This window comes from Urocitellus parryii, chromosome 5, assembly GCF_045843805.1.
Source record: "Urocitellus parryii isolate mUroPar1 chromosome 5, mUroPar1.hap1, whole genome shotgun sequence".
Taxonomy (NCBI): Eukaryota; Metazoa; Chordata; class Mammalia; order Rodentia; family Sciuridae; genus Urocitellus; species Urocitellus parryii.
In genome coordinates this window covers 91,795,694-91,823,407 of record NC_135535.1, presented here as the reverse complement: position 1 = coordinate 91,823,407, position 27,714 = coordinate 91,795,694, and the positions used below count along the sequence as shown (strand labels likewise).

Sequence of the window (27,714 nt, the reverse complement as noted above, 5' to 3'; positions counted from 1 at the left end):
TTTATTTATATGACTAAACATATATAATGAGTCAGCATCTTAATAACAAATATTTTATAATCAAATAACCTAGTTTATAAAGCACTTAAACAATATTTTATATGATTTGATGTATAGTACAACCTCTTTAGTATTAGTACCATCATTTACTATTTCCCCCATTTTGTTGATTTCTATTACATAGATGAAGAAATTGAAATCCATTTTGTTTATCCATTTATTCAAGATACATGTGTTAATGACCTACTTATGTTAGGCACTCCATCCTTTGGACCCTGAGGCTAGCATATTTAGGAAAAAGAAATAGCCTTTCTTCATGGAATTGCAATCTGCAAATATAATAGGCTATTACCAAATTATAAATGTAAAACAGCTGGCTTAACACAGTTCTGAATGAGCTCATATTCTAAGATCATATATAACAAAGGAAACAAACCTTTTCTTCAAAGTGGGAAAGTCTTTCCTGAGAAAGTTACAACTGAGCTCAGACTCAAAGGTTGAAAGGGAATGAATTGGCAAAGGGAAAGAGTAAGAGAAGGGTTTTCTGGATGAAAGTACTATTAATAGATCCTGGGGCAGCAGTTACACTTAGGAAACTAGAAGAGGGCTGGTGTTCCTGGAGTCCAGGGGAGCAATGTATGACACAAGCTGAACTGATATCATAAGATAGAACTGGAAGACCATGATATGGACTTCTGAACAGATCCACCTTATACAGCTTGGCCCTTATTCTGGTAGCAGTTGGAAGGCAAGAATGATTCTAAGTGAGAAAATCTTTTGAACAGATTTGTACCTTTTAAAGATCATGCTGGTTACTGAGTAAGAGCATAGATTACTGAGAAAAGCAAAAGCAGATGGGAGAAGGCTGTTAGAAAGCTCTGAAAGCAAAGCAGTCCAGGTATCAGAGAATGCAGGTCAGCCTAGGAAGGTTGCAGTGTGCCACAGTGAAATGAACAGAACAAAAAGCAAGCAAACAAAAACAAACAAAAAAAGAAAAGAAAAAACCTACTTAGGAGTATTATGAACAAGATTGAATAGGGAAGACAGTGGAAAGGAGAGTTAAGGTTTAGGTCTACATTTCTGTTTTACGTAAATAGGTAATATTAGAAACATTCCACAAATGGGGAACAGTAGATGACAAATAAATTTAGTAGAAATCTTATTGTTGAGGGTAGGGTATGTTGACTTTGAGCTGTGCCTGAAATGGCTAAATTTCCAGGTGTGATAATTCAAAGAAGAAATGTAGGCACTGCAATTTGAAAATCATCCCTGGTTGAAAGATAGAAATTAAGTTAAGGATAAAGATAAATAGACTTAGAGAGAAAGTATCATGTAGGAACAGAACAGCTTTGCTATCTAAACTCAAAATTTCTTATTCTTTTTTAGCCTGTCATGCTACTTTTAAATGTCATACTTAATGCATCCAAATGCAAAATCTATATGATGATTTCAGTATATCACTTGCTTATGTCAGTGGAGCCTGTCTGGAAATAAGATCAAAGTGTCACCATATAAAAGGAACAAAGTCAAGGGCTACTCTCTGATTGTAAGAAGTAATTTTCATCCACTAATATGATGACCAAATGATCAATTCCCAATTTCTATATGAAAGTTTATGGGGTATCCATTAGGAAATACCTCTGCACAGTTTCTATGTCACCTTGGGTCTGGGATTCATTATTTCTTTTGGTTCATGAATGGGCCAATGTTCCAATCTAGTTAGACAAATTGCATTGCTTATTGTCTATGTTGATCCACTCACAATGTAGCAAATAAATGACATACCCAAGCTAGTCTTCTGATTTCATATAAGTATACAAAATATCAAAAGGTCTTGCTAGAGGTACTGTAGAAAGTCCACTTGCCCATTTCACTCTGGGTATTTGGATTCTGGTTTTAGTGCCACAATCAAATGGCTTTGGGAAAAATGCTTAACCTCTCTGTTTCAGATTGTTCATCTGGACGAGGAGACTGAACTAGGTCTCCAAGTTTCCTTGGGTTCTAATATTCTGTAACCACACAAAAATCCTTGAAGGAACATGAATTATTCAGTAGTTAAAGGTTCACAATCATCTTAAAAAAATCCTTATTCACCCCTTTCCTTATTCTTCTGTCACATCTGATCCTTTTTAGTACTAGAAACAGAGCAAAGATATTCATATTGACATTTTTCTTCCAAGCTGATGCTGAGTGTGTCATCAGACTCAAAACCTATTGGAGAAACAGTTCTGCACTTCTGATGGTTTCTAATTCTAACCTGACATGGGGGCTTTTAACTGTGAATAGCCTTTTGCCATTCTGCAAGAATTCTTGCTGTGTATTCTGAAGGCTGACATTTTCCATTACACTTAAATTTGATCTCAGATTTCTTTGCTTTTCAGTTTACTCAAAGTTGCTTTCTTTTGAAGGTTGACATTTGTTACATCATATTTAGCTTTCACCCTTCACTTCGAATGTTCTTTGAGTAAGATATTGTCCCTATACCAGCTTTCAAACTAGAAAAAAAGAGGAACAAAAGAGGAAAACAATGAAATGGGGAGAAAGTAAGAAAGGGATAAAAATGAACCAAAAGAAAGTCAAATGTAAGAAGTTAAAAAAATATATTTTTTTGTTGCAATTTCATTTCATGACTCTCTTGCCCCTGTTGAAGTTTGCATGAATCTTCTAACTTTTCTATATGGAGATGAGAGAGAAGGAACATCAATTTCCAAATCTAAATGTTTTTTTTTTTAATTTTTTTATTGTTGGTCGTTCAAAACATTACATAGTTCTTAATACATCATATTTCACAGTTTGATTCAAGTGGGTTATGAACTCCCAATTTTACCCCGTATACAGATTGCTGTATCACATCAGTTACCCTTCCATTGATTGACAAATTGCCTTTCTAGTGTCTGATGCATTCTGCTGTCTGTCCTATTCTCTACTATCCCCCCTCCCCTCCCCTCCCCTCCTCTCCCCTTTTCTCTCTCTACCCCTTCTACTGTAAATCATTTCTTCGATTTGTATTATCTTGTCTTACCCCTCCTTTCCTCTTATATGTCATTTTGTATAACCCTGAGGATTGCCTTCCATTTCCATGCGGTTTCCCTTCTCACTCCCTTTCCCTCCCACCTCTCATCCCTGTTTAATGTAAATCTTCTTCTCAAACTTTCGTCCCTACCCTGTCCTTGTTTACTCCCCTTATATCAAAGGGGTCATTTGGTATTTATTTTTTAAAGATTGACTAGCTTCACTTAGCATAATCTGCTCTAATGCCATCCATTTCCCTCCAAATTCTATGATTTTGTCATTTCTTAATGCAGAGTAATACTCCATTGTGTATAAATGCCACATTTTTTTTATCCATTCATCTATTGAAGGGCATCTAGGCTGATTCCACAATCTTGCTATCGTGAATTGTGCTGCTATGAACATCGATGTAGCAGTGTCCTTCAAAGTCAGTTTGCACTCAGAGAAGACACAGGGTGCTATGCTTGTGTCTTAGAAACAGACCACAGGTGCCGATTCCTTCCCTTATGGTCCCTCAGCAATAACAAATGCAAAACTCTGTTCAACATCAGAGGTTTACAAAGTGAGACATGAAATTTCTAAAACATTTACAGGGATGATACAAGGACAAAAATATTTTTTGTAATAATTCTAAGGTGTCATTTGCCTTTGTCATTCTCATTTGCTTAGGAATGTGGAATGGAGTTTTCTAGAGGTTACCGTGACTTGCAATATTGCAACAAACTTAATGTAAAGCACATAAGAGAACCCAACTGTCTTCTTTTATGCCAGACATTGAAGTGGTATGCAAAATAGAAAACAATATCATGCAAAATAAAAAAGAAATCACTCTTTTCATTAAACTAGTAATGTTTTTAAAATATTCCAAATTCCATAGGCGCATAGTATTTATGTTAACATGTAATATGTTTATTAATGTTATTTTAAATTCATTAATATTTTTTACATTTCCTGGTTTTATTTCTCTCATGAAAGTTAATGTTTTAGTCACCTTTGTCACAGCTGTGACCCAAAGACCTAATAGGAACAACACAGAAAAGAAAAAGTATATTTGGGTCTCAGGTTATAGAGGTTTCAGTTAGTAGACAGCCAGTTCCATTACTCAAGGCCCAATGTGAAGCAAAACATCAAGGCCTAAGGGTATGGCAGAGAAAAGTAGCCAAGGACATGACAATCAGGAAGGAGAGAGAGAGAGAGAGAGAGAGAGAGAGAGAGAGAGAGAGAAAGAGCTATGCTCACCAGGAACAAATGATATATCTCAAAGACCTGCCTCCAATGACTGACCCACCTCCTCCATCCACACCCTACCTGCCTATAGTTACCATCCAGGTAATCCCTATCAGGATATAACACACTGATTAGGTCAAGGCTCTTATAACCCAATCATTTCATCTCTAAACTTTCTTGCATTGTCTTACATAGGAGCTTCTGAGGGACACCTCTCATCTGAACCATAACAGTTATTAATAGAGAATAACTCATACAAACAAAAATTCTTCATGGAATTATCAATAATTCTTTTAAAGTGTGAAAGTGTCTTGAGACCAAAAATTGGAGAACTGATATTATGCAATAGTTCCTGACCACTGGTCAGTCTTTACTTCCGTTTTGAGCCAGAGTTACCTGAACACCTGGTATTCTTCCTTTCCTGCACACATTGGCATTACCATTCCAACTTAATTCTGTTTGACCCTAAACCTTGTGTTGACATTGTTGGATAGCCATGGTGCTGATATTTTATTTCAATTATTTTGAAAAAAATGTTTATCTTGAAATTAATTTTCTTCACCTTTTCAGAGTTCTATTTATGTTAACTACAAGATCTTGTTCTTTAGTAGATCCTAGAAAGTCAATTGCTGAGCTCAATTCAGGGGCCAAGTAAATCCTGAGTAGTAGGTTAGGGTGATGTTTTGTCTTGGATCTCCTATTCAGAAAAATTTAGGAAACTTCATTAGATAATGAGAAGTTGATGAAATGAATATTTAGATAGTGATGAAGAAGTGATTGTTTCTCGTGAATTCTTCCTAAGCCTCATTCAAAAAATTTCATAAGTGGAAATTTCTTTCACCTTTACACAATCTGTTCCCTAATAATATTAGTATTTCACTGACCTTGGTCTTTTTCATATCTCAAACAAGTTCTTCATTTATGACATTTGAAATGAGCTATTTTCTGATTGATTGTAAACAAGTTTCTTAGAAATGTAAATAAAGACTTAATTGATATCAGCCCTATGAATCTTCTAACAGTACTTCTTTTCTTCCCCAGACGCAAAGTGTAATAGTCATTCCTACAATAGTTCCAGTGGTAAGAGAATTGCTAAAGAGTGTCTCCTGGTTGTGACTGGCAGCAGTGTATTTTTCAAGGAAATCAAGTCATTGAGAAGCACGATAACCTGGCTTGAGGAAATTCAAATCAGGTTTCAGGTCTTCTGTTACATATGACATTTCAGTCTGTAAATATCACACCAAAGTCAGAGAACTAATATGAGTAACCCTCACCTCCATGAGGAGCAAGCTACTGAGCGTGAAATACCAACAACTGTATCCCAAAAGAATGCTTAAGTAATTTCCCACAACATCACAGGGAAGAAATGCCAGGATTTGTGGAACATATTTGTCCATTGATCTATACCTGAATTCAGGGGCTTTAAAAAGGCAGTTAAACATAAATTCTCCAGAGACCTATTATGTTGGAAGAATATTCTAAATCAACTAAAAAATAGGAAGCGTGTTCTTTCACACAATGGTATTCATTCCTAAAATGGCATATGATTTGAAAACTTTTTCTTTTTTGGGGGGCGAGGGGGGTGACTGGGATCAAACTCAGGGCCTCACATATGCTAGGCAAGCACTCTACTACTTAGCTATATTCCCAGCCCTGGAACCATTTTTTAGGTCGGTAACGAAATTGCAATTACTCACATATTTTATTAATTAGTTGGATAAGCCTGGCTTTTAAAAAGTAATAAATACTTTTTAATAGGCTTGAAAAACTTTTTAAACAAGCTTACAAAATGAAATGAAAGTCATCTATGAAACTTTCATTCAGATAGCTGGTATTTGTTAATCTTTTCCATCTTTTATTAAACATATAGGGAAATTTACACATATTTATTTCAAAAACAGTATAATACTGAATAAATATTTCACAGTATTTTATATCATTAAACATTCTAATACTATGTTTAATGACATCATATAATCCAACACATGGCCATAGCATATTTAATTACTTATTTTTGGATATTTTATTTTTGGATATTATTTTCAATAGCTTTTTGCATACACAAATCTTCATGCACATCTCTTATTATATCCTTAAGACATATTCCCTAAAGTTAAATTTCCAGATCAAGCCAGTACCACATTGTGAGTTTTGTTTGTTTTGCTTTAATAAATGCTACCATATATTACCAGCAATCTACAAATAATTTCCTGTCCCAGGAACTTCACCAGCACTGCAAGCATCTCTCTTAATATGTTCAATTCTTCTTAAAATGGTCGAATGCAAGTTATGTTTGGGTATGCTCTAATGTCAAGTTAGGCTTTGTTTACATCTCAGGGTGTCATGCAGTTAGTTTCAATTTCTGTCCTAATTTCTTTCTGAACTTCAACAGTGAGGAATAAATGAGACATCCCTTTCCATTATAGTGTAAAATCTGCCTTCCCAGCACTTGCCTATATTAGTACAAATTTATCATTTTCCTTCTGGACTATACTATACAGGTGTTACCAGTTTTTTGTTGTTGTTGTTGTTGTTGTTGTTCTCCTTTTTCTAAAAATTTTGAAAAAAAATACACTTATTTCTATAACCTTCAGATTTATTTTTCTTTTATACTTTTTCTTAAAAAGAAATTCCAGAATTGATATGAGTGTTATTGGTGGAATTAAGCCTATTGCAACCAATGTCATTTACCTTAGAGAAAGGCAAGAAATACAACTGACTCCATTGTATAATTTTCATCATTATTATCACCATGACTGCTGTATTTTTTTAAATTGCCTACCTCATATATACCATGGTGCTATATCCCATAAATAAGAAAACAAGATGCAGCACACTTAATCTTCAGTTGATTTATTTACTAGTTGAGGAATGAGGACACATATATAAAATAATAATACCTTATGTATATACTAGCATATCTTCAGTGTCCAAGAGAAATCAACCACTCAATATTCTTGGAGTTTGAACAAGTGATTATTAAGGAAAGTTGCCTTCAGTGGGATTTGATCCACATCTTGAAGAAGGAACAGAATTTTAAGCAAGAGGTGACATTACTGAGAATGCACATGACTTTTTCAGAGCAAAAGTAGTTAGCAGAATAAGAAAGGTCCACTGAAAATAGAAAACCATTTAATGTTTTATAAGAAATGAATTTACAAACAAATTGGGAAATTCTTTAGATATCACCATGAAAAATGTAAGTATGAGGTAATTATGTTCTAGACCAAATGTGTGCAGAAGAAATTAAAAGTAAGCACAGATACTCAAACCATTAAGATAGAAGAGTCAATAGAACTTAGCAACTGAGTTAAGTATAAAAATAAGAAACTACAGGAAATTCCACAAACTTCTATTAAACTGTGCTTCAATAAGGGACTCATAAATGAAGGAACATGCCACCAACCATGGGCTTCTTATAGAACTCCTTAGGGAACAGGTGATTACCTCTACAGGAGGCTGAAAAGTGGCCAAAACAACCACAGGTAAATTGATGCTGGAGCTTTGACTGGAGGGATGAAAATATTTTCATCCAAAGAAAAGTGGGGAAATCTAATAAAGACAGCAAAAGAGAAATATCAAATATCACCTTTAAAATTTTATCACTATATGATTGGAGAAAGACATTCAGAAGGAAACCTGGTAGTAGAAATGTCTTATGGAAAGATAATGAGTTCAGTTTAGTATTTAAACAAATACAAAGAGGACACCCACAAATTTGGAGGCATTGGGGACACATCCAAGAACAAAGCAGACAAAAAATTTCTGCTTCCACTCTAGTGTACATTCTAGTGAATACATAATTAGAAGTATAGTGCTCACCAAAGCTGCTGTTGTAATGTTTCTTTTATATTTTCCTTTACTTTTTTGTCACCTGTATCAATAAGATAAAATAGGCACACAAGAAAACAAGAGTGACTAGAATCTGACTTAACAAGTCATCACTTTGGCAACAAAATATACCAAATAACTTATTCCCTCGGAGGCTTCAAACTGTCCTCAAACTGACCTTGATGTCCATAAGCTTCAAACAAATGGTTTAGTAATTGAGAGCAATAAATTAGAGTCAATTGCATTTAGTTGGGAGAATTTAAATTCTTAATGTGCTAAAATAGGCTGACCTTCTTCTAGCTTTGCATTTTTATTGCACCCTTCTGCTCTCAGTGCATGCATGAGGTTATGCTGAGACCTTCTGACCTTAGCAGTACTTCATGAGATGTGTCTGGACTACAGTTCTCACTAGGGCTCATTGCTAGAATGTTCAAAGGGAGAAAATTAGTATTGGAAAAGTATTTTCAGGTCAGAAATAAGAGTTTTGAGTGACTAACCTTAGAAGTGAAATTTTTGTTGCAATTAAAATGCTCAGTTTAAATGAAGAAAAAATGCATACCCTATTTAGCATTACATTTCAAACTGCTCTCAAGGACTGTTGAGGGGTACTGAGTAATACCATTTTTTTACTCAATTCTATAGATGCATAGTATTCATTTCATCCTTCAGTAACCTAATATCCTAAAAAGTACAGCTTATTGGAGACTTTAAAGTTTTCTAACTTCAAAACTACTGGGAGCTAATCTTCAGAGTCTTCACCTGACTGGTTGAAAAACCTTCAGTTAATTCCCTACCAAAGCAGATTGGGGCTTTGTTTATTTGTTTATTCATTTCTTTGCTTTTAAATGAGTACTAAGAGCAGTTTCTTGAAGTTTTAAATTATGCCTATTTTTTTCTGAAAACATGTTCATGTGAAATTAATTGTTCTTACCAAAGCCCTGGCTATATCTAATCATGTCAAGGCCATAGGTCAAGATCATCTCAAAGCAGCGTGGTACCAAAGTTATCTCCATGCACTTAGCTGTCGGTAGATAATTGCATCTAATTTCTGCTGGAGCAAGATGGCAACAATCTGAAGAGCCCATTTTAATATAAAATTGTCTTTGGAATATGGTTTCAAATGTTAGATGCCTCACAAATTTGGTTTAATAAATAAGTGACTAATCTTACTATTGTCATATACAGTCTAAAAAGGAATAGGGCGCAGTTAACTTCAAGAACTTCACAGTCTAGTAAGCTTTATCCTTATTATATTATGCTTGTTCATGTATTATAAAGTACTTTAGATTTCTGGTTTTCATTAAGAGCTGGCTAAAGTCAGTTTTAAAATATTAGATCTTATTTTTAAGTATATAAACTATCAGATCACCAACTGGTAATAGTTTAAACATTTCCATCCATTTCAGAAAAGATTTCAGATATCCAATAATCCACATTTTATAGAGAGTTGGCAAGGATCTTACTTAAATTCACCTTTCTAAGTCTAGTCAAAAAGGCTTTCAATTATAGTCTACATGAGAGTCTAGAATATGGAAAATAACACTTATTGCTAGTAATTATTTTAATTTATGGTGGGTTTATTATTTTACTTCATACACTGGGGGTAGAATACTTTCTCTGTTTTTACTGACATGTGTCATCTGTTTTTTTTCCTAGCCCATCTTTATAAACACATGTACTATGTCTTAGTTTTCCAGATCAAGAAATTCGTAAAGTGGCAGTTCAACAATTAAACACCCTCTTGAATGATGAGCTACTGGAATATCTCCCACAGCTGGTTCAGGTAAGAACCACAAAATCGCTATAGGAATGCCAGGATAATAACTAATGATTCTATAAAAAGTTCCCAATGACTGCACCAATTTGCAGTCCCACCAACAATGTATGAGTGTACCTTTTCCCCTACATCCTCGCCAACATTTATTGTTGTTTGTCTTCATAATAGCTGCCATTCTGACTGAAGTGAGATGATATCTTAGAGGAGTTTTGATTTGCATTTCTCTAATTGCTAGAGATGCTGAACATTTTTTCATATATTCGTTGATTGATTGTATGTCCTCTTCTGAGAAGTGTCTGTTCAGGTCCTTGGCCCATTTGTTGATTAGGTTATTTATTTATTTATTTATTTTGGTGCTTAGCTTTTTGAGTTCTTTATATAGCCTAGAGATTAGTGCTCTGATGTGTGAGGGGTAAAAATTTTCTTCCAGGATGTAGGTTCTCTGTTCACCTCACAGATTGTTTCTTTTGCTGAGAAGAAACTTTTTAGTTTGATCCCATTCCATTTAGTGATTCTTGGTTTTAATTCTTGTGCTATAGGAGTCATATTAAGGAAGGTGGGGCCTAATCCCACATGAAGATTAGGGCCTACTTATTCTTCTATTAGATGCAGGGTCTCTAAGCAGTATGGAGAGTCCTTGGAAAGCTGGGAAAGGAACTCCCATTTGACCCAGCTGTCCCTCTCCTCAGTCTACACCCAAAGGACTTAAAAACAGCATACTACAGGGACACAGCCACATCAATGTTTATAGCAGCACAATTCACAATAGCTAAACTGTGAGCTAACCTAGATGTCCTTCAGTGAGTGAATAGATTAAAACAAATGTGGCATATATACACAATGGATTTTACTTAGCAATAAAAGAGAATAAAATCATGGTATTTGCAAGTAAATGGATGACTTTGGAGAAGATAATACTAAGTGAAGTTAGCCAATCCAAAAAAAAAAAAACAAACAAACAAACAAATGCCAAATGTTTTCTCTGATATAAAGAAGTTGACTCATAGTGGGGTAGGGAGGGGGAGCATGGGAGGATTAGATGAATTCTAGATAGGGAAGAGGGGTGGGAGGGAAAGGGAGGTGACAGAGGATTATCAAGGATGGTGGAATGTGATAGACATCATCATCCAAAGTACATGTATGAAGACTTGAATTGGATGTCAACATACTTTATATACAAAATGAAATATGAAAACTTGTGGTAAATATGTGTAATAAGAATTGTAATGCATTCCACTGTCATTTATTTAAAAAAAACAATAAAAAATGTTTCCAATGAATCAACAATAAAGAACTTAAAAGTGATATTGTAATTTAGTCAAAGAACTGAGTTATAGCTCATATGACAATGTGGATATTATTTAGTCAAAATTCATACTGCAACAAAAAAGGCATGTATAAAAGTCAAAATGGAATTTTTTAAAAAGTTATTTCATTTGTTAATTAAAGCAGAGAAAAATATATTTATGATAAAATCTTTTCATAACTGTATGTGTAAAACATTAAATAAATGTTAGGTAAAATCTATTTTTCTCATAATTTATGAGCTTCTTGAGGATTTTCAAGATGGCAGAATACAGAAGGTTGCTTTCCAGGATGCTTCATGGTATGAAACTAAGGAAGAAGGCAGGCAGTTTCTCAGCAAGTGAGGTGCTAGACACCTTTCTACCCTGTAAGCCTAGAGGGTAGAAACTCTGCTGCCTCACATAGATACTGTTGGATTGGTAGACACACAAGCAGCATGAACAAGCAAGGGAACAAACTGCCCAAAACAAACCAATGTACTTCAGTAATAGAATCCATGGACACCACAGTGGAAGAAATGTCAGTGAAGGAGTTTATAATGTACATAGTTAAACTGATCTGCAAAGTAAAAGAAGGTATAAGGTATGAAATCAGAGACAATACGGGAAGTAAAAGATCACTTCAATAAAGAGAGATTTGGGTGAAAAAAACACAAGCAGAAATCCTCAAAAATTTGGCATATATACACAATGGAATTTTACTAAGCAATAAAAGAGAATAAAATCATGGCATTTGCAGGTAAATGGATGGAGTTTGAGAAGACAATGCTAATTGAGGTTAGCCAATCTCAAAATACCAAATGCCAAATGTTTTCTCTGATATAAGGAGGCTGATTCATAGTGGAGTAGGGAGGGGGATCATGGGAGAAATAGATGAATTCTAGATATGACAAAGGGGTGGGAGGGAGAGGGAGGAGCATGGTGTTAGAAATGATGGTGGAATGTGATGGACATTATTATCCAAAGTACATGCATGAAGACACAAATTGGTGAGAATATACTTTGTATGCAACCAGAGATAGTAAAAGTTATACACTATATGTGTAATATGAATTATAATGCATTCCACTGTAATATATAAATAAAAAGTTTTTAAAAATCCTCAAAATGAAGGAATCAATAAACCAAATTAAAAATTCAATCAAAAGCATCACCAACATACTAGATCACTTGGAAGACAAGAGTTTCAGGCAATGAAAATATATAATCTTGAAAACAAAGTTGACCATGGAGAAAAGATGTAAAGTGACCATGAACAGAACTTCCAAGAAATATAGGAAAACCTGAAAGACCAAATTGAAGATTTATTGGGATAGATGAAGTTTCAGAGATACGAACAAAAGGAAGGTACAATCTTTTTGATGCAATAATATCAGAAAATTTCCCAAACCTAAAGAATGAAATGGAAAAGCAAATATAGAAGGCTTACAATACTCCAAATATACAAAATTACAACAGATCCACACCAAGGCACATTATTATGAAAATGCCTAATATGCAGAAAAAATGATACAATTTTAAAGGCCGCTAGAGAATAATGACAGCTAACATTTAGAGGAAAATCAATCCAGATCTCAGTTGTTTTCTCAACACAGGTTCAGAGCTGGGAGGTATTGGAATGATATATACTAAGATCTGAAAAAGAATGGATGCGAGCCAAGAATGCTATACCCAGCAAAATTAAGCTTCAGAATTGATGATGAAATAAAAACTTTCCTAGATTAAAAAAAATGAAAAGTATTCACTAGAAATCCTGCACTGCAAAACATACTAAGATATTTCATGAAGAAGAAAGGAAAAATAAAGGTGAAAACTACCAATGTAAAAACTACACTAAAAGAACAGTGAATCAATGGAGAAACTAATTCAAATTAAAAACCAGAAATAAATCAAAATGACATGGAATAAAAATCATATCTCAATGATAACACTGAATATAAATGGCATATACTCATTAATCAAAACACATAGACTGAATATTGGATTAGAAAACAAGACTCAAAAATATGCTGTTGCCAAGAGACTCACTGACAAAGACTTCTGCATACTGAAAGTAAAAGAATAGAAAAAACATGCCGTTCACATGGATCTTGTAAACAAGCAGGGTTTTTTTTCCTTGTACAGGTAAAATGGACTTTAAGCCAATATTAATCAGGAGGGGCAAAAAAGACCATCCATATTGCTGAAGGGAATCATATAACAAGACATACAATTGTAAATATTTATGTTCCCAAAATTGGACCACCTAGGTGCATTAAACAAACCCTTCTTGATTTCAAGAATCAAACACAATAACACTGGGTGACTTTAACACACCTCTGTCACTTCTGGATTGATCCAAACAAAAACTAAATAAAGAAGCTATAGAACTAAAAACTACAATTAATACTTTAGACTTAACAGACATATATAGAATATTGCATTCATCAATGTCTGAATATACTTTCTTCTCAGCAGCACATAGATCCTTCTTTAAAATAGAATATAACTTAGGCCACGAAGCAACTCTTAGCAAATACAAAAAATATATATAAATAATACCTTTCATCCTACCAGATAATAATGGAATGAAATCAGAAACCCACATGAAATAAAAAATAAAAACTACTTTCATGACTGGAGACTAAATAATATGCTATTAAATGATGAATTGATAGCAGAAGTAATCAAGGATTAAATAACAAAATACTTAGAGGTAAATTAGAATAATAATACAACATATCAAAATATCTAAGACACTATGAAGGCAGTGAAAACAGGAAAGTTAATTGTACTGAGCTCATGTATTAAAAGAATAGAAAGTCAATGAATAAATAACCTAACATTATATCTCAAAGCCCTAGAAAAAGGAGAACAAATCAACACCAAAGGCAGTAGAAGACAGGAAACAATTAAAATCAGAGATGAAATTGAAACAAAAGAAACAATCCAAGGTATCAACAAAATAAAAAGTTGATTCTTTGAAAGAATCAATAACATTGATAAACTCTAAGCCAAACTAACAAAGAAAGAGAAAAAAACTCAAATTATTAAATTTGTGATGAAAAAGGAAATATCACAATGGACACTACTGAAATACATATGATAACCAGAACCTATATTGACAATTTATACTCTAATAAAATAGAAATTGTGAAGACATCAACACATTTCTGGAGACATATTACCTACCAAGATTTAATCAGGAGGGCATAGGAAATTTAAACAGATGAATTTCAAGCAATGAAATTGAAGATATCATCAAAAGCCTATCAAGACAGAAAAGCCCAGAACCAGATGGACTCTCAGCTGAGTTCTATCAGACCTTCAAAGAAGAACACACCAATCCTTCTAAAATTATTCCATGAAATAGAAAAGGAGGGGACCCTTCCAAACTCATTCTATGAAGCTGTTATCACCCTGATACCAAAATCAGACAAAGAAACATCAAATTGCCAGAGCAATTAGACAAAAGAAAGAAATTAAAGGGATATTTGCAGGAAAAGAACTAAAATTATCACTATTTTCCAATGATATCATTCTATATTTAGAAGATCTGAAAAACTCCACCAGAAAACTCCTGGAACTCATTAACAAATTCATCAAAATAGCAGTATGTAAAATTAATACCGGTAAATCAATTGCATTCCCATGCATCAGTGATGAATCAACTGGAAGACAAATTAGGAAAACTATCCTATTCACAATAACATCAAAGAAAATATATGGGAATTAATATAACAAAAAAAGGCAAAAGACCTCTACAATGAAAACTACAGAACACTAAAGAAAGAAATTGAAGAAAACCTTAGAAGATGGAAAGATCTCCCATGTACTTGGATAGGAAGATTTATTATTGTCAAAATGGCCTTACTACCAAAAGCGCTATACAGATTTAATGCAATTCCCATTAAGGTTCTGGTAACATTCTTCATAGAAATAGAAAAAGCAGTCATGAAATTCATTTGGAAAAATAAGAGGCTCAGGGGCTGGGGATGTGGCTCAAGCGGTAGCGCGCTCGCCTGGCATGCGTGCGGCCCGGGTTCGATCCTCAGCACCACATACCAACAGAGATGTTGTGTCCCCCGAGAACTAAAAAAAAATAAATATTAAAAATTCTCTCTCTCTCTCTCTCTCTCTCTCTCTCTCTCTCTCTCTCCTCTCTCACTCTCTCTAAAAAAAAAATAAAAAAAATAAGAGGCTCAGAATAGCCAAAGCAATCCTGAGCAAAAAGAGCGATGTTGAGTATATCGTAATACCAGATCTTAAATTACACAACAGAACTATAGTAACAAAAACAGCATGATATTGGCACCAAAACAGACATGAAGACCAATGTTACAGAATGGAAGACAAATACAGTTATTTCATACTAGACAAAGGCACCATAAACATGCATTGAAAAAAAGATAGCCTCTTCAACAAATGGTGCTGGGAAATAAAATGAAATTAGACTTCTATCTCTCACCCTGCACCAAACTCAAGTCTAAGTGGATCAAGGACCTTGGCATTGGACAAGAGACCCTTCACTTACTAGAAGCAAACATGGGCCCAAATCTCAGTCATGTCAGCCTAGGTACTGAATTCTTCAATAAGACTCCTAAAGTACAAGAAGTAAAACCAAGAATCAGTAAGTAGTATCATATCACACTAAAAGTTTCTTCTCAGCAAAGGAAACAATCAAGAACATGAAGAGAGAGCCTTCAGAATGGGAGAAAATCTTTGCCACATGCACCTCAGAGAGAGCATTAATCTCCAAGGTAGATAAACAACTCTATGAAGCTAAAAAAAACAACAAATAACCCAACCAATAAATGGCAAAAGAATTGAACACACACACCACAGAAGAAGAAATGGTCAACTAATATATGAAAAAATGTTCAGTATCACTAGTAATTAGAGAAATGCGAATTAAAGCTACACTGAGATTTCATCTCACTTCAGTCAGAATGGCAGTTATCAAGAATTCAAGTAACAATAAATGTTGGCGAGGGTGTGGAGGGAAAGTTACATACGTTGCTGGTGGGACTGCAGATTGGTACGACCATTCTGAGAAGCGGCATGGAGATTCCTCAGAAAACTTGAAATGGAACCATCATTTAAAATAGTTATCTCACTCTTCAGCATATACCAAGAGGACTTAAAATCAACATACTATAATAACTCAGTCACATCAATATTTATAGCAGTTCAATTCACAAGAGTTAAACTGTGGAACCAATCTAGGGACCCTTCAATATATAAATGGATAAAGAAAATGTGGTATGTAGACACAATGGAATATTACTCAGCCATAAAGAAGAATGAAATTATGGCATTTGCTGGTAAATGGATGGAAGTAGAGGCAATCATGCTAAGTGAAATAAGTTGAATCCCAAAAACCAAAAGCCAAATATTCTCTCTGATATGTAAATGATGACTTGATCAAATCCCAAAATACCAAAGGCCAAATGTTCTCTCTGATATGTGGACGCTGACTTACAATAGGCTGGGAATGTGGGGAAAAGTGTAGTTTCACTGGAAAAAATGGCAGGAAGGAAGGAGGGATGGGAATGGGAAAGACAGTGTAATGAATCAGACATAAATTTCCTATGTTCCTGTATGAATGACCAGTGTAACTCCACATCATGTACAACTACAAAAATGGTAAATTATGCTCCATCTTATGTATGAAATGTCAAAATATACTCTAGTGTCATTTATAACTAAAAAGAACAAATTTTTAAAAACTATTGATGAGGAAAAAATAATTTATGAGCTTCTTGCCTTTCCCATAGAGAACTGTAAGATTGATCATAAGTCTTATAGAAGTAATTTCTAATACCCAAATTCTGTTGCCAACTAGCACATTTTAGTCACATCAAATATTATAATATCAAATTCATTTTAGAAAAGAATATAAATTGTGATGAGATATGAGAAGAGTCTGACATATCTGAAGATGATGAAAGATTAACAATTAAATTAAACATTTTACAATTGAGCATGTAAATGACTGAAAATCCAAACTACACAAGATAAATCTTTTTCTAAGATGACTGTAAAGGTCTTTCTGCTTTGTTTACCAGGGATCGAACCCAGAGTCACTTAAACATTGAGCCACAAACCGAATTCTTTTTTATATTTTATTTAGAGACAGGGTCTCTCTGAGTTGCTAGGACCTCCCTAAGTTGCTGAGGCTGGCTTTGAACACACATTCTCATGCTTCAGCCTCCTGAACTACTGGGATTACAGGCATGCACCACCACACCCATCTGTTTGTGTGTTTTTTAAATGCAGATATTGTCCTATCTGGAGAGTTAGAAGTTATTTTAAATGCCAGGTGCCTCAGTTTTTGACCACTGATTTTAAAAAAAACTCTAAGAAAATGGAAAAAGCATCTATAAATAAACTCTAGTGCCATATTACTTTGCACATGTACATGAACTTGTCCTGAGTCCTCCTAAAGAGAGAGATCTGGTTTAGATATAGCTAAACCATATAGTTATACCTACCAATCTTCATAGTAGTGACTTCCCTCAACTTGCCAGTATAGTATTGATAAAAGAAAAAAAAAGTTTGAACTTGTTGATCACTATTCATCTCATGGCTCATGGGTAGGGGCTACATATCATTTCTAACCCAAATGAAAATAGTAAGTTCTTACTGAAGTACCCCATCATAACCAGTACAGTTGACACCAGAAGTTCTCTGAGAGCCACCTTCCTGCAAATTAAGTTTATAAGAAAACTGCTACACAGAATCCAACATAGCAAACACACAGAGGGTAAAATTAAATAAAGCTGAAACTGTGTCCTAATTAAAAGTAAAGTTTACAACACGTTCTCGTTAAGGCGAGATTGCAATAATCACCAGCTGGTGGTCCAGATCCACCAGCTGCTGGGCCAATGGGTAAGCTGCAAGTCTATAACCTTCAATCCCATCCCAGGGTTTGAGTCTACCTTTTCTAGTCCAAAACCATATTAAAGTATAAGTGGCTGTTGCTATGATTCAAAACCATAAACAAATATCATGAGATCTAAAATCTTAAGCAGAAATGTGAGTGGGCCAAAAAGTCCCTAGTGGAGTACAAGTTAAAGAATCGTTACTAAAATCGAGGCAATCAATCTCTGAGAGGGTACATTGTCCAAGAAAAACAGGAACTAAAGACAGAACACTTTTACATTGTCTAAGAATTGCCATTTTGTGTTGCCAAACATGCTCTGCTAAGCAACTGTTAATGGACACAGATGTGGGGCTTTCCGTGGAAGAAGGATTTCTTACATGACATGGAGTCTCAGGGCAAAATGGAGTCTGTTTCATCATTGCCCGTATAGGCTGGCCCATAACATTCTGAGATGGGAAGAAATATATGAGACTAGAAAATAAAAACTGGGAAGAATTTCTTAATATTCACTGTAAAGTTTACCATATGACTTTCATGTTTCACCCTAATCTTAAAACTTTTCAACACATTAAGGTCTATCCCTGTTGACTATTTTCTGGAATCATGTTATTTTGTTATGGATTTCTATGCTAAAATGATGAAGACTACATTCAAGCAGAGAGAAAGAACTCCAAGACCACAGTGAAAACAGAAAGGTTCATAACTAGGCATCAAGTAAGCCTCCTGAGCTACTAGAATTACAGGCATGCACCACCACACCCAGCTGTTTGTGTGTTTTTAAATGCAGATATTGTCCTATCTGGAGAGTTAGATGTCAGATGTCAATATTAACTATAGGATGTAACTATGCAGGTAACTTCCAAACACAGAGTTCACAATAATGTGTTGAGCACCTGAGATGGGTGATACAGGATTTAGGGGAAATTGCATCAGTAGATAGTAAAGCAAGGAGTTTATAAGCAAGGGAGGCAATCCAAGAGCTATAAATAGTTACTGTGTTTAAGAAGAAGTAATGGGAAGAAATATAAGGCAAGCATAGAAGTAAATTCTGAGACATATCTCCTGCTCATATGCCCATATTATATGTTTACAACTAGGGCATAAACAAAATCCATGACCTAATCAGCAGGTAAGAAAGAAAAAAACCCATGACTACAGTTTAAGGCTAGTTAATGTTAATGTCTTTCTGCATTCAGACAGTGTTAGGAGGCTATGCAAATTTGTTGAGATCATCTTCAGCACTCTCACACCTCAGAAATGTATAACTTTTCCATCCCTGAGGGTATTTAGCATTTGAGGTGTTTCTTCAGGTGTGTGTGTGAATGAATATAGTACCCACTTTTTTCTGCTCTCTGTACTGTGGTATAAAATTGGCTCAAACAGTGTGTGTGTGTGTGTGTGTGTGTGTGTGTGTGTGTAATGTGTATGTGTGTGTGAGAGAGAGAAGTGGGAAGGGAGACTTAACTGGCTTATTGAACAACTAAAGATAGAAGCTTTGCCTCTCAAACAGGAATGAGCACTTTTATGAAGAGAACTTGGTTTTCATTTTCACATACTGACTGCTGGGACAATGGTGGGGATTCAGGTCTAGTCGAGTTCCTACAGAAGGCAGGTACAGGTCTGAATTAGGTTCCTGAGGACATCTGGGGCTGCCATGGTTACCCATGTCTTTTATCAGATTGAATATACACATTAGAGAGCTGTTCACATGGAGACAAAAGAAAGGATTCGGGAATGTGTTATGGTAGCAACAATTAGCTTTGAAACTTGAAGCAAAACTTCAAGGTCTGCAGGTTAATACTGAAATGTCAGTGATTTCTGTTGAGGCTTTGAGTGTTCAGTAATTTTATTTCCAAATGCGTAGAAATATCTATTTCTTAATAATACCATTTTTTATATTCCAGAGATACTGTTCATGATATTATTTTTTGTGCCAGGATGGCGGCCTCAGGGCATGATTGAACTCCACCAAGCACTTCCTCTTATTTATTATCCTATGATCCTAAAGCATAAATAAGGAAACAAGACTATGTAAACCCAAGTTGTGCTGTTATTAGTCATACACCAACTAAAAAGCATTCAGCATTTTATATAAATATATTATCAACACTTCATTGGAATGTTGTTTTTTGTTTTATTGAATGTTGTTTCCTCTAGTTTTGTCAAAGCTCCTTAGTTCCTCTGTGTTCTGCTATAAAGTGGTTTTATTTCTTACTGCAGGCTGTCAAGTTTGAATGGAACCTTGAAAGTCCTTTGGTGGAACTCCTACTGCACCGCTCCTTGCAAAGCATCCAGGTGGCTCACCGTCTTTACTGGTAAGATTAATTAAAACAGGTTAGGGTGCCTTTTTAATTGTCAATTTTTCCGTGGAACAGTCTTAGAAGATTTTTTTTCTTTGTCATTGATGCAAACCTCAACTTAAAATTCAGCCAAGTTCAAAGTTATTTTTATTTATGAGTATATTTTAAATATCATCGTTTTCAGAATGGACAATTGCTACCATTAAACAACAAGTTAAACTCACCCAGAACTTTAATCTGGAAGATCCCTTCCCTATAGTTTTAAATCACTAGTGTTTGTGGTCGTATCTACTCATTGAGGACTGCAATTTAAAGCTAGCTGTAAGACTGTGAATGCCTTGGAAGAACTTATGTTTTGAAAGTATTTTCTGTGCAGTTTCCTTTATAAACAATGGAATCTCATGGAAAACACACACTATTTCTGCTGAAAATTCCTAGAACAGTCAATTTTTCTCAAGCATAAATTTAGAATACTATTAGTGAGGAAACAAGAATTATTTAAGAGATATCAGAATTTCTCCCATTATCACCTACTCTTGATCTTATGGAACATGAGGCTATTTGCATGCAATGTTTGTCTACTTTTGTTTTTATTACCTACCCTATTGGTTCAGTTTCAAAATATTAATATTACAAGTGTCAAAGACCTGGGGATGAAAAATGGATCTTTCTTTTGTCCTCTTGAATGTATGACAGCTGTAATTTACTTGCTTCAGTTGCTACTTAAGAATGTTAATTAATAGGAAAACATCAAATCCTCATCAGTTTGGAGTATCATATTTTTCTGCTTCAAGAAATATTACTCATATTGAGCTCACTCTTACCAGGAAAATGACTCAAGCATTTCATAACAGAGGAGACACACAAAAACTTCCAGGCACCCACATTTGACCTGTTATCATTTTCATTTTAAATGCTTACTTTAAGAAGCAGAGCATTCCTCTAGTATGTAACTATTGTAAGGCATTGGATTTATTGACTAGCACTGGCCCTTCACTGAATAGACTCTCATCAAAGCTCTGGAGTCTTAGCCTCTTCAGTTCCTCAGTTAGCTGCTGAGGGGAGTTAAGTGGATACACTCTGTGGTGTCACACAACACGCAACAAGGACTCCATTAGACTCCATCTTTACTTCCTTAAAACTCAACTTTTTTCCCCCATATGTTCTTAAAATGAAAACATGACCAGGTGATAATCTCAAGTTTAATATTCAAACCAAAATACATCATCAGAGTATATAAAGTATAAAATGATAATTTCTTTAAAAAGACTTATTAAAATTAGAATGCAATATTAAGGATTTATCCAATTGATGAATGGTTGAGATCATACTTGTGCAGCCTTAGCTCTACCTCCATCTGCTAAAGTGGTGTGGAAAGTAGAGTCATTGAAAGGCAGCCCTGAGTGCAAAGTTGTAGATCAATGTCATACTTGTAAGTAAATACAATTATGTCATTGTTTCTAAGGGTTGAGAGGATAGCCTTTCTCGTCCTTATGAAAAAGACCATTTCTCCTCTCACAGATTCAAGGAGTAAGATAGAAGGAATAGAAAAGAAAATACAAATGAATTTCTTATTTTTGAGGACTGAGTTTATAAGAACAAAGAAAAAGGAAAAGGAAAAGAAGGAGATGTATTGAAGTTTCTACATCTCTTTAAAAAAATAAAAATTAAGAATTATGGAACGTGGACAAAGCATGAAACAATATTATTTATATTTAAATCATTATGGAGTTAAAATCGCAGATGTCAAGGGTCATGGGTGGAAAGTGTCTTGTGCAGAATGTCTGAGCTAAAACTTCAGAAGATGATAATTAGGACCCTTTTAAAAGAGCAATGGCCTGTAATATAAAAGAAGGGCGGGGGGGGGGGGGGGCAAGCAAATGCAGAAACCCATCAACCATCACTTTATAGTGAGTTTTTTTTCACTTGAATGAATTACTTACTGATTCTTCAGAGTCAATATATTAGTTCAACACTCTCAATATCTTGCTCTGTTCACCTAGGGTTTGATGTCTTCTCTGTTCCCCAATAACACAAGCAATTATTTACCAAGCCTTATTATTTACCTATGCTTATTATTTACCTTATTACTTACCTATGCTTCCTGAACAGTCTCCCCACTCCACTACTCCACCTGTCACTGTCGCTGACCAGATGGTTGGTTCACCAAATGTTGAGCAAATAGGCTTAACTTAAAAACCATCTAGACACTTGGTATCACTCTGGGTAGCCTTTCTGAGATGGGAAATCAGCTTGGGTTTACTGCCAGTCTTCTCCACTGGAAGGGTTAATATAAAATGAGCAGCTCCTGTTTTCTAAGAAAAGAGAGTTAACAAAAAGCTTCAGATTTGGAAAGTCTAAAAGCTTTACCTCTTTGCCGGCACCCTGAAAGGTGGCCATACGTGGCAATTGTAGCATTTGGAGCTTATGTCTATAGGCTCCTATCCCTATTACAATCAATTATTTAAGGTTTTAAGTTTAAATTCAGTTCTGCTTTCCACTTAAGATAAGAACACAATTTAACTGATGGTGAGGTTTTGGGTTGAATGGTGGCCCTCAAACAAGTATGTTCACATCCTAACCTGAGGAAACTGTTCATTGTGACAGTATGGAAAAGGGTCCTTGACGATGGAATTAAGATAAAGATTTTGAGACAAGTTCTCCCTGAATTATCACAATGGGCCCTACCATCCAATGACAAGGGACCTCAGGAGAGGTAGAAGAGATGATTCACACAGCAGAGAATGTCATGAGAAAAATGGAGGCATGGATTGTAGAGAAACAATCCCCAACCCTAGGAAAACCTGGAGCCTCGAAAGTTGGAAGCTGCTCCCCTAGAGCTTTGGAGGAGGCACGTCCTGGTCAATGCTTTTATTTCTAATTTCTAGCCTCCAGAGATGGGAGGATAAATTTTTGGTTAGCCACCATTATTATTTTTTTTTTTTTTGGTAATTTGTGCAACCACAGGAAAGACAAATTGACTAGGATGTCATATCATCCAGGAAACTTTGACCCTCCTCCTAGCCACCATCTGAAATTGTTTGGCTCCCGCTTCGTATCCCACCGTGTACTGTACATGATTCTGCCCAACATAGTCTCACACTGCCTCCATATCTCCACTGGTCTGTGCATTTCCCTTTCTCATCCCTGTAATGGCTAATGACACAAATGTGCCATGTTCGTCTACATATGAATCCCACCACAGTGTTTGGAACTCAATAGACATTTTTTTTTAAATGTTTGAAAACTCAGAAAGTCATAGGACCATCTTTCAGGGCAGCAATATTTTCACATTATGGCAATCCCATGGAATCTGAAATTACCAGATTACCTGAGGCTCTGTGAAACCCACTGCTGGTGCCACAGCCTCACTGCTTTTGCCTGGCTGCTGCATCCACCCCCAGCTTCTGTACTGACTGTTAACCAACTGTCACCCCTTCTCTGCAGAACTATCCTCTGCTTAAGTAGCCACCTGGCTTGGACAGTTGGAAATCTCCACTGGGCAGTTGACATTCCAGAGATGCCCATAGATGGAATTAAGGCTAGACTTGACCTGAGACCTCCTCTTTGTTGATTTCTTCCCTTCTCTACAATGCTTCCCTCTCTGTCTCACAGGTTTTTTCCTAAAAAGTACTTTTTGGTAAATTATATGCACTGAGATTCCTATCTTTTATGCTGTTCTGGGAAACCTGACCTAAGATAAATACTTCTTAATGCAGATGACAAGTTTAAATCCAATCACATCTTGGTATCTGCTGGGGATTTGTTCCAGAAACCAGCAGATACCCAAATCTGTGGATGTTCAAGGACCTTATATAAAATGGTGTATTATGTGCATATAACCTGTATATATCCTCTCATATACTTTAATCATCTCTAGATTACCTATAATATTTAATATAATGTAAATGCTACGTAAATAGCTGTCATACTGTATTGCTTATAGAAATTATGACAAGGAAAAAAGTCCTTGCATGTTCAGTTCAGACAGAATTTTTTTTTAATATTTTCAATCTTCAGTTGAATCTGAGGATGAAGTAGAACCTGGGGGTAACAGAGGGCAGAATGTTTTTAATAATCAGAGTATGCTATAAGATATGTCCTCAGTAGAACAGCAATATCTCAGTTTTCACACTCTGTTTAGTAATGAGATTGACTAAGTTCCATGAGAAAACCAATTTTAATCAAAGTCTATATGGTAAAGAGTTGTTTTGTAGCATAGCTATTCTTTTTGACAGGTGTTATTTAAAGTGCATGATGTAAAACTCTGAGTGTCCCCTTCAAAATGTGGGAACAACATGGAGCTCCTATTTGAAGCTCTATTGGTGCAGGGGGTTATTTTGTTGTTGTTGTTTTATGTACTGCTATATCATAAGCACGTAGGATGGTAATTGGTACTTTATAGACATTCCATAAATTACTATTGAATGAAAGAATTTGCTTATGTTGCCAGGGCCCAGATGTACACATGCAGACTTTTGACAGAAGGGGGCAGAAGAGAGCTGCTTGAGCCCTAGGTGATGATCAGGAAGTGCCAGAGTAATTTCGGGAGACCGGCCCCATGAGAAGTAAGCAATGGATACTACCAGAAAGGCAAAACTGGAGAGGAAAGATAATTTGAGCAGAAGACAGGAACTGACCTAAGTCAGGAACTAGGACCCCAGAACAAGCTGATGCTGTAGTGTCTGCTACACCAGTGGGAGAACCAGAGAGTGAATTAAGTCAGTGGTTCTTCTTGTAAGGAAAGGAAAGGTTCTTCTTGTAAGGAAAGCTTTGATATGCTACCCAAGATGATGCCAAATCTGTCCATTCATTTTTTTAAACAATCTTCCCCAAACTCTTTTTATCTAGAATTTGGGGACAATTTCTCAAATCAGGGACTACTTTAAATAAAGCAAAATAATGTGGGAATTTTGCATGGTGTGATTTGAAGTCACACATCTCCCTCTCTCCTCCTCCCCAAAATATGTCTCCCATATTGAAAATCTCATTTATGAGTCACTACTTGAGGTTAATAATGGTTGCCTCCCAGCAATTCTCTTCTAATATGAAAATAGATATACTCAGAACATAATTTTATGATAAATTAATCATTTGTTCATTTGTGTGCTGAACATTAAGATACTAGATACTGTTGAACTCTTGAGGATAAAACAAAGAGTGGCCCGTGCCTTAAGAAGCTCACAATCTAACATCTCAGCATCCAGGCAGCAGGATAGAGCCCACTGGCTATGTGGCAGGGAAAGAGTGGGAGAAAAGTCACACCAAATTCTGTCCATCTCACAGTTTTTCCTATGACCTTTTCCAAATACAAGCAGAGACAAGACCAGATATCAAGTAAATCCAAAAACCTAACTGTGTGCTCCCATTCTGTCAGTTTTAAATACTAATAAAGGCATACAAATGAATACACAGAGGAGGTAAATGCTCTCCTCTGCTTTGATGTCTGAAATACTCTGTGAAGAGTAAAGAGATGTGCTGGAGGGAGCTATTGCAGTGTAGTGGAGCACACGTAATACAGAATCAATAGGAGGTTTTAAAGCCTCAATCCCTTACTTTCAAGAATCATTATATTGCTACTAATTCACCTTTTTACCTTTACAATGTAATAACTAATAAAATATTGCTTCATTCTTTTGTAAGAGAAATATATGTCTTGCTGTCATTTATTATTGATCTGCTGTAATCATCTTTCACCCTGTTGTTCTCTGAAAACTGTACACCAGACAGAATCCAACAATAAGCAGCTGACTTAAACCCATAATACTTCTTCTCTCTGCCCACCAATCTGCAGGAAAAAGTAAGAAAGTTTTCTTTTTTCACACAGTAATCTGTGAAATCCATTAGTGCAGTTTCTGAGTTATGAAATAATACAGGAATAGGTGTTTCATGTCTTTTATTTCTATTTTCTCTGATAGGGGTTTTATGTAGTTCCTTTAATAAAAGTTTTTAAACATTATATGATTTTCAATTAATTTCATATGTCACTAAAACATTATTATAGCTATTCAATATATATGAAAATAAAATCATACAGCATTCTACCACAAATCTATGCAAAAGCCATTAACAGAGCTCCGTTTTTAATGTATCTCCTGTTTCAATTACTTTTTCCTTTAAATCTTTCTATTTTGTTAAAAAATGAATACTAATAAAAATGAGTATTTGGTACATACATACTGGCTGAGTTGGGCCTTTGGAAACTAACCTTTCCTAACCCACTTTCCATCAGTCCCTGCTTATATAGTAATCTGATTTCCCTATGATAATGTCAGCTCTACTTTGTCATAGTTTATGCCAAAGATTTGGGTGAAACCCTTGAAAAGCAGCAATGTAGTGCATAGTTATTCAATGTTTCTCAAGCTAGTTTTTCTCTAGCCAATAAAAAATATGGCCCCAAAAAGCCATTCTGCTTAGAAATCACTCTTATCTTGTAATAATATTTTAAATTGTTTCAAAATTAATAGATTACCAGATACTAATAAGAGTTACAGGATTGGGGGATCAACTGAGACTCTAAGGACCATCTCCAATCCTAGAAAGGAAGTTCAACTAGTGAAGTGATTTACCCAATGATAATCATCTAACTGGTTAAATAATTGACATTTAACTCTCTTTTCATGACATCTCATGCCCAATTCAGGTCTCTTGCCAACTCAACATCTACTTCCCAAAAAGTGCAACTTGAAGTACTCATTAAATGTTTGAATTTTTTTCTATCAATAATTAAGAACTCATTGAAGTAGTAAAGAGGTAGTTTCCTCTTACCTTGAAAACAAAACTGAAAAGAAAAATATTATTTGAAATTGAGATCTTTGAATCTAATAGTTCAAAATTGTGCCATTGGTGGTTGGAGTGACCTACGAGTGCTCTCAATTGTCATAATTAATTAATAGGTATTTATAATAGCCTCCAAAAAATTTTTATCCTTGAAGGACAGAATCTTTCTTTTGTGGTGCCTGATTTATACTTAAGACACTAAATTTGTTCTCTTAATTTTACTATTAAACCATGAGTATTAAAAAAAAGCAATTACCAACTAATTTTCTTAATAGGTACAGTTTGCACTTAGTTTGTACTTTTCAGTACATATTTCATACAACCAAGACTTTCTCAGTTTTCTCAAAAACACTAAGTACCTAGCAATATTCTCCTACAATTAAGTCAGTTCATTTCAAGTTAAATGAGTTAGAAAATAATTTTCTATAGTCTGGGTCAGAACTTGGCAATAAGAAAATTTAAGCAAAATCAGTCTTTAGTTTCTTTCTAACTAAAATAGCCTGTAAGTGATTGGATACAGACTGACAGAGAAGTGAAAGTCACCAGCACCTTGACTGTACTTGCCTAGTCTCCTTTCATTTTACAACTCAGTTTCTCTATCTTCATCCATTTGTGCTG

At 35.1% G+C, this 27,714-nt stretch overlaps 1 protein-coding gene across 3 annotated transcripts in view; it reads left to right on the top strand.

Moving 5' to 3' along the window:
* Pik3c2g (phosphatidylinositol-4-phosphate 3-kinase catalytic subunit type 2 gamma) overlaps positions 1-27,714 on the top strand; it is a 332,111-nt gene that overhangs the window by 129,217 nt on the left and 175,180 nt on the right. For all 3 annotated transcript variants that reach the window (XM_026391946.2, XM_026391945.2, XM_026391944.2), the window contains 2 exons: positions 9,760-9,853; positions 20,237-20,331. In XM_026391946.2, coding sequence (XP_026247731.2) covers positions 9,760-9,853; positions 20,237-20,331 — 189 coding nt within the window. The remainder of the gene's footprint in view (positions 1-9,759; positions 9,854-20,236; positions 20,332-27,714) is intronic.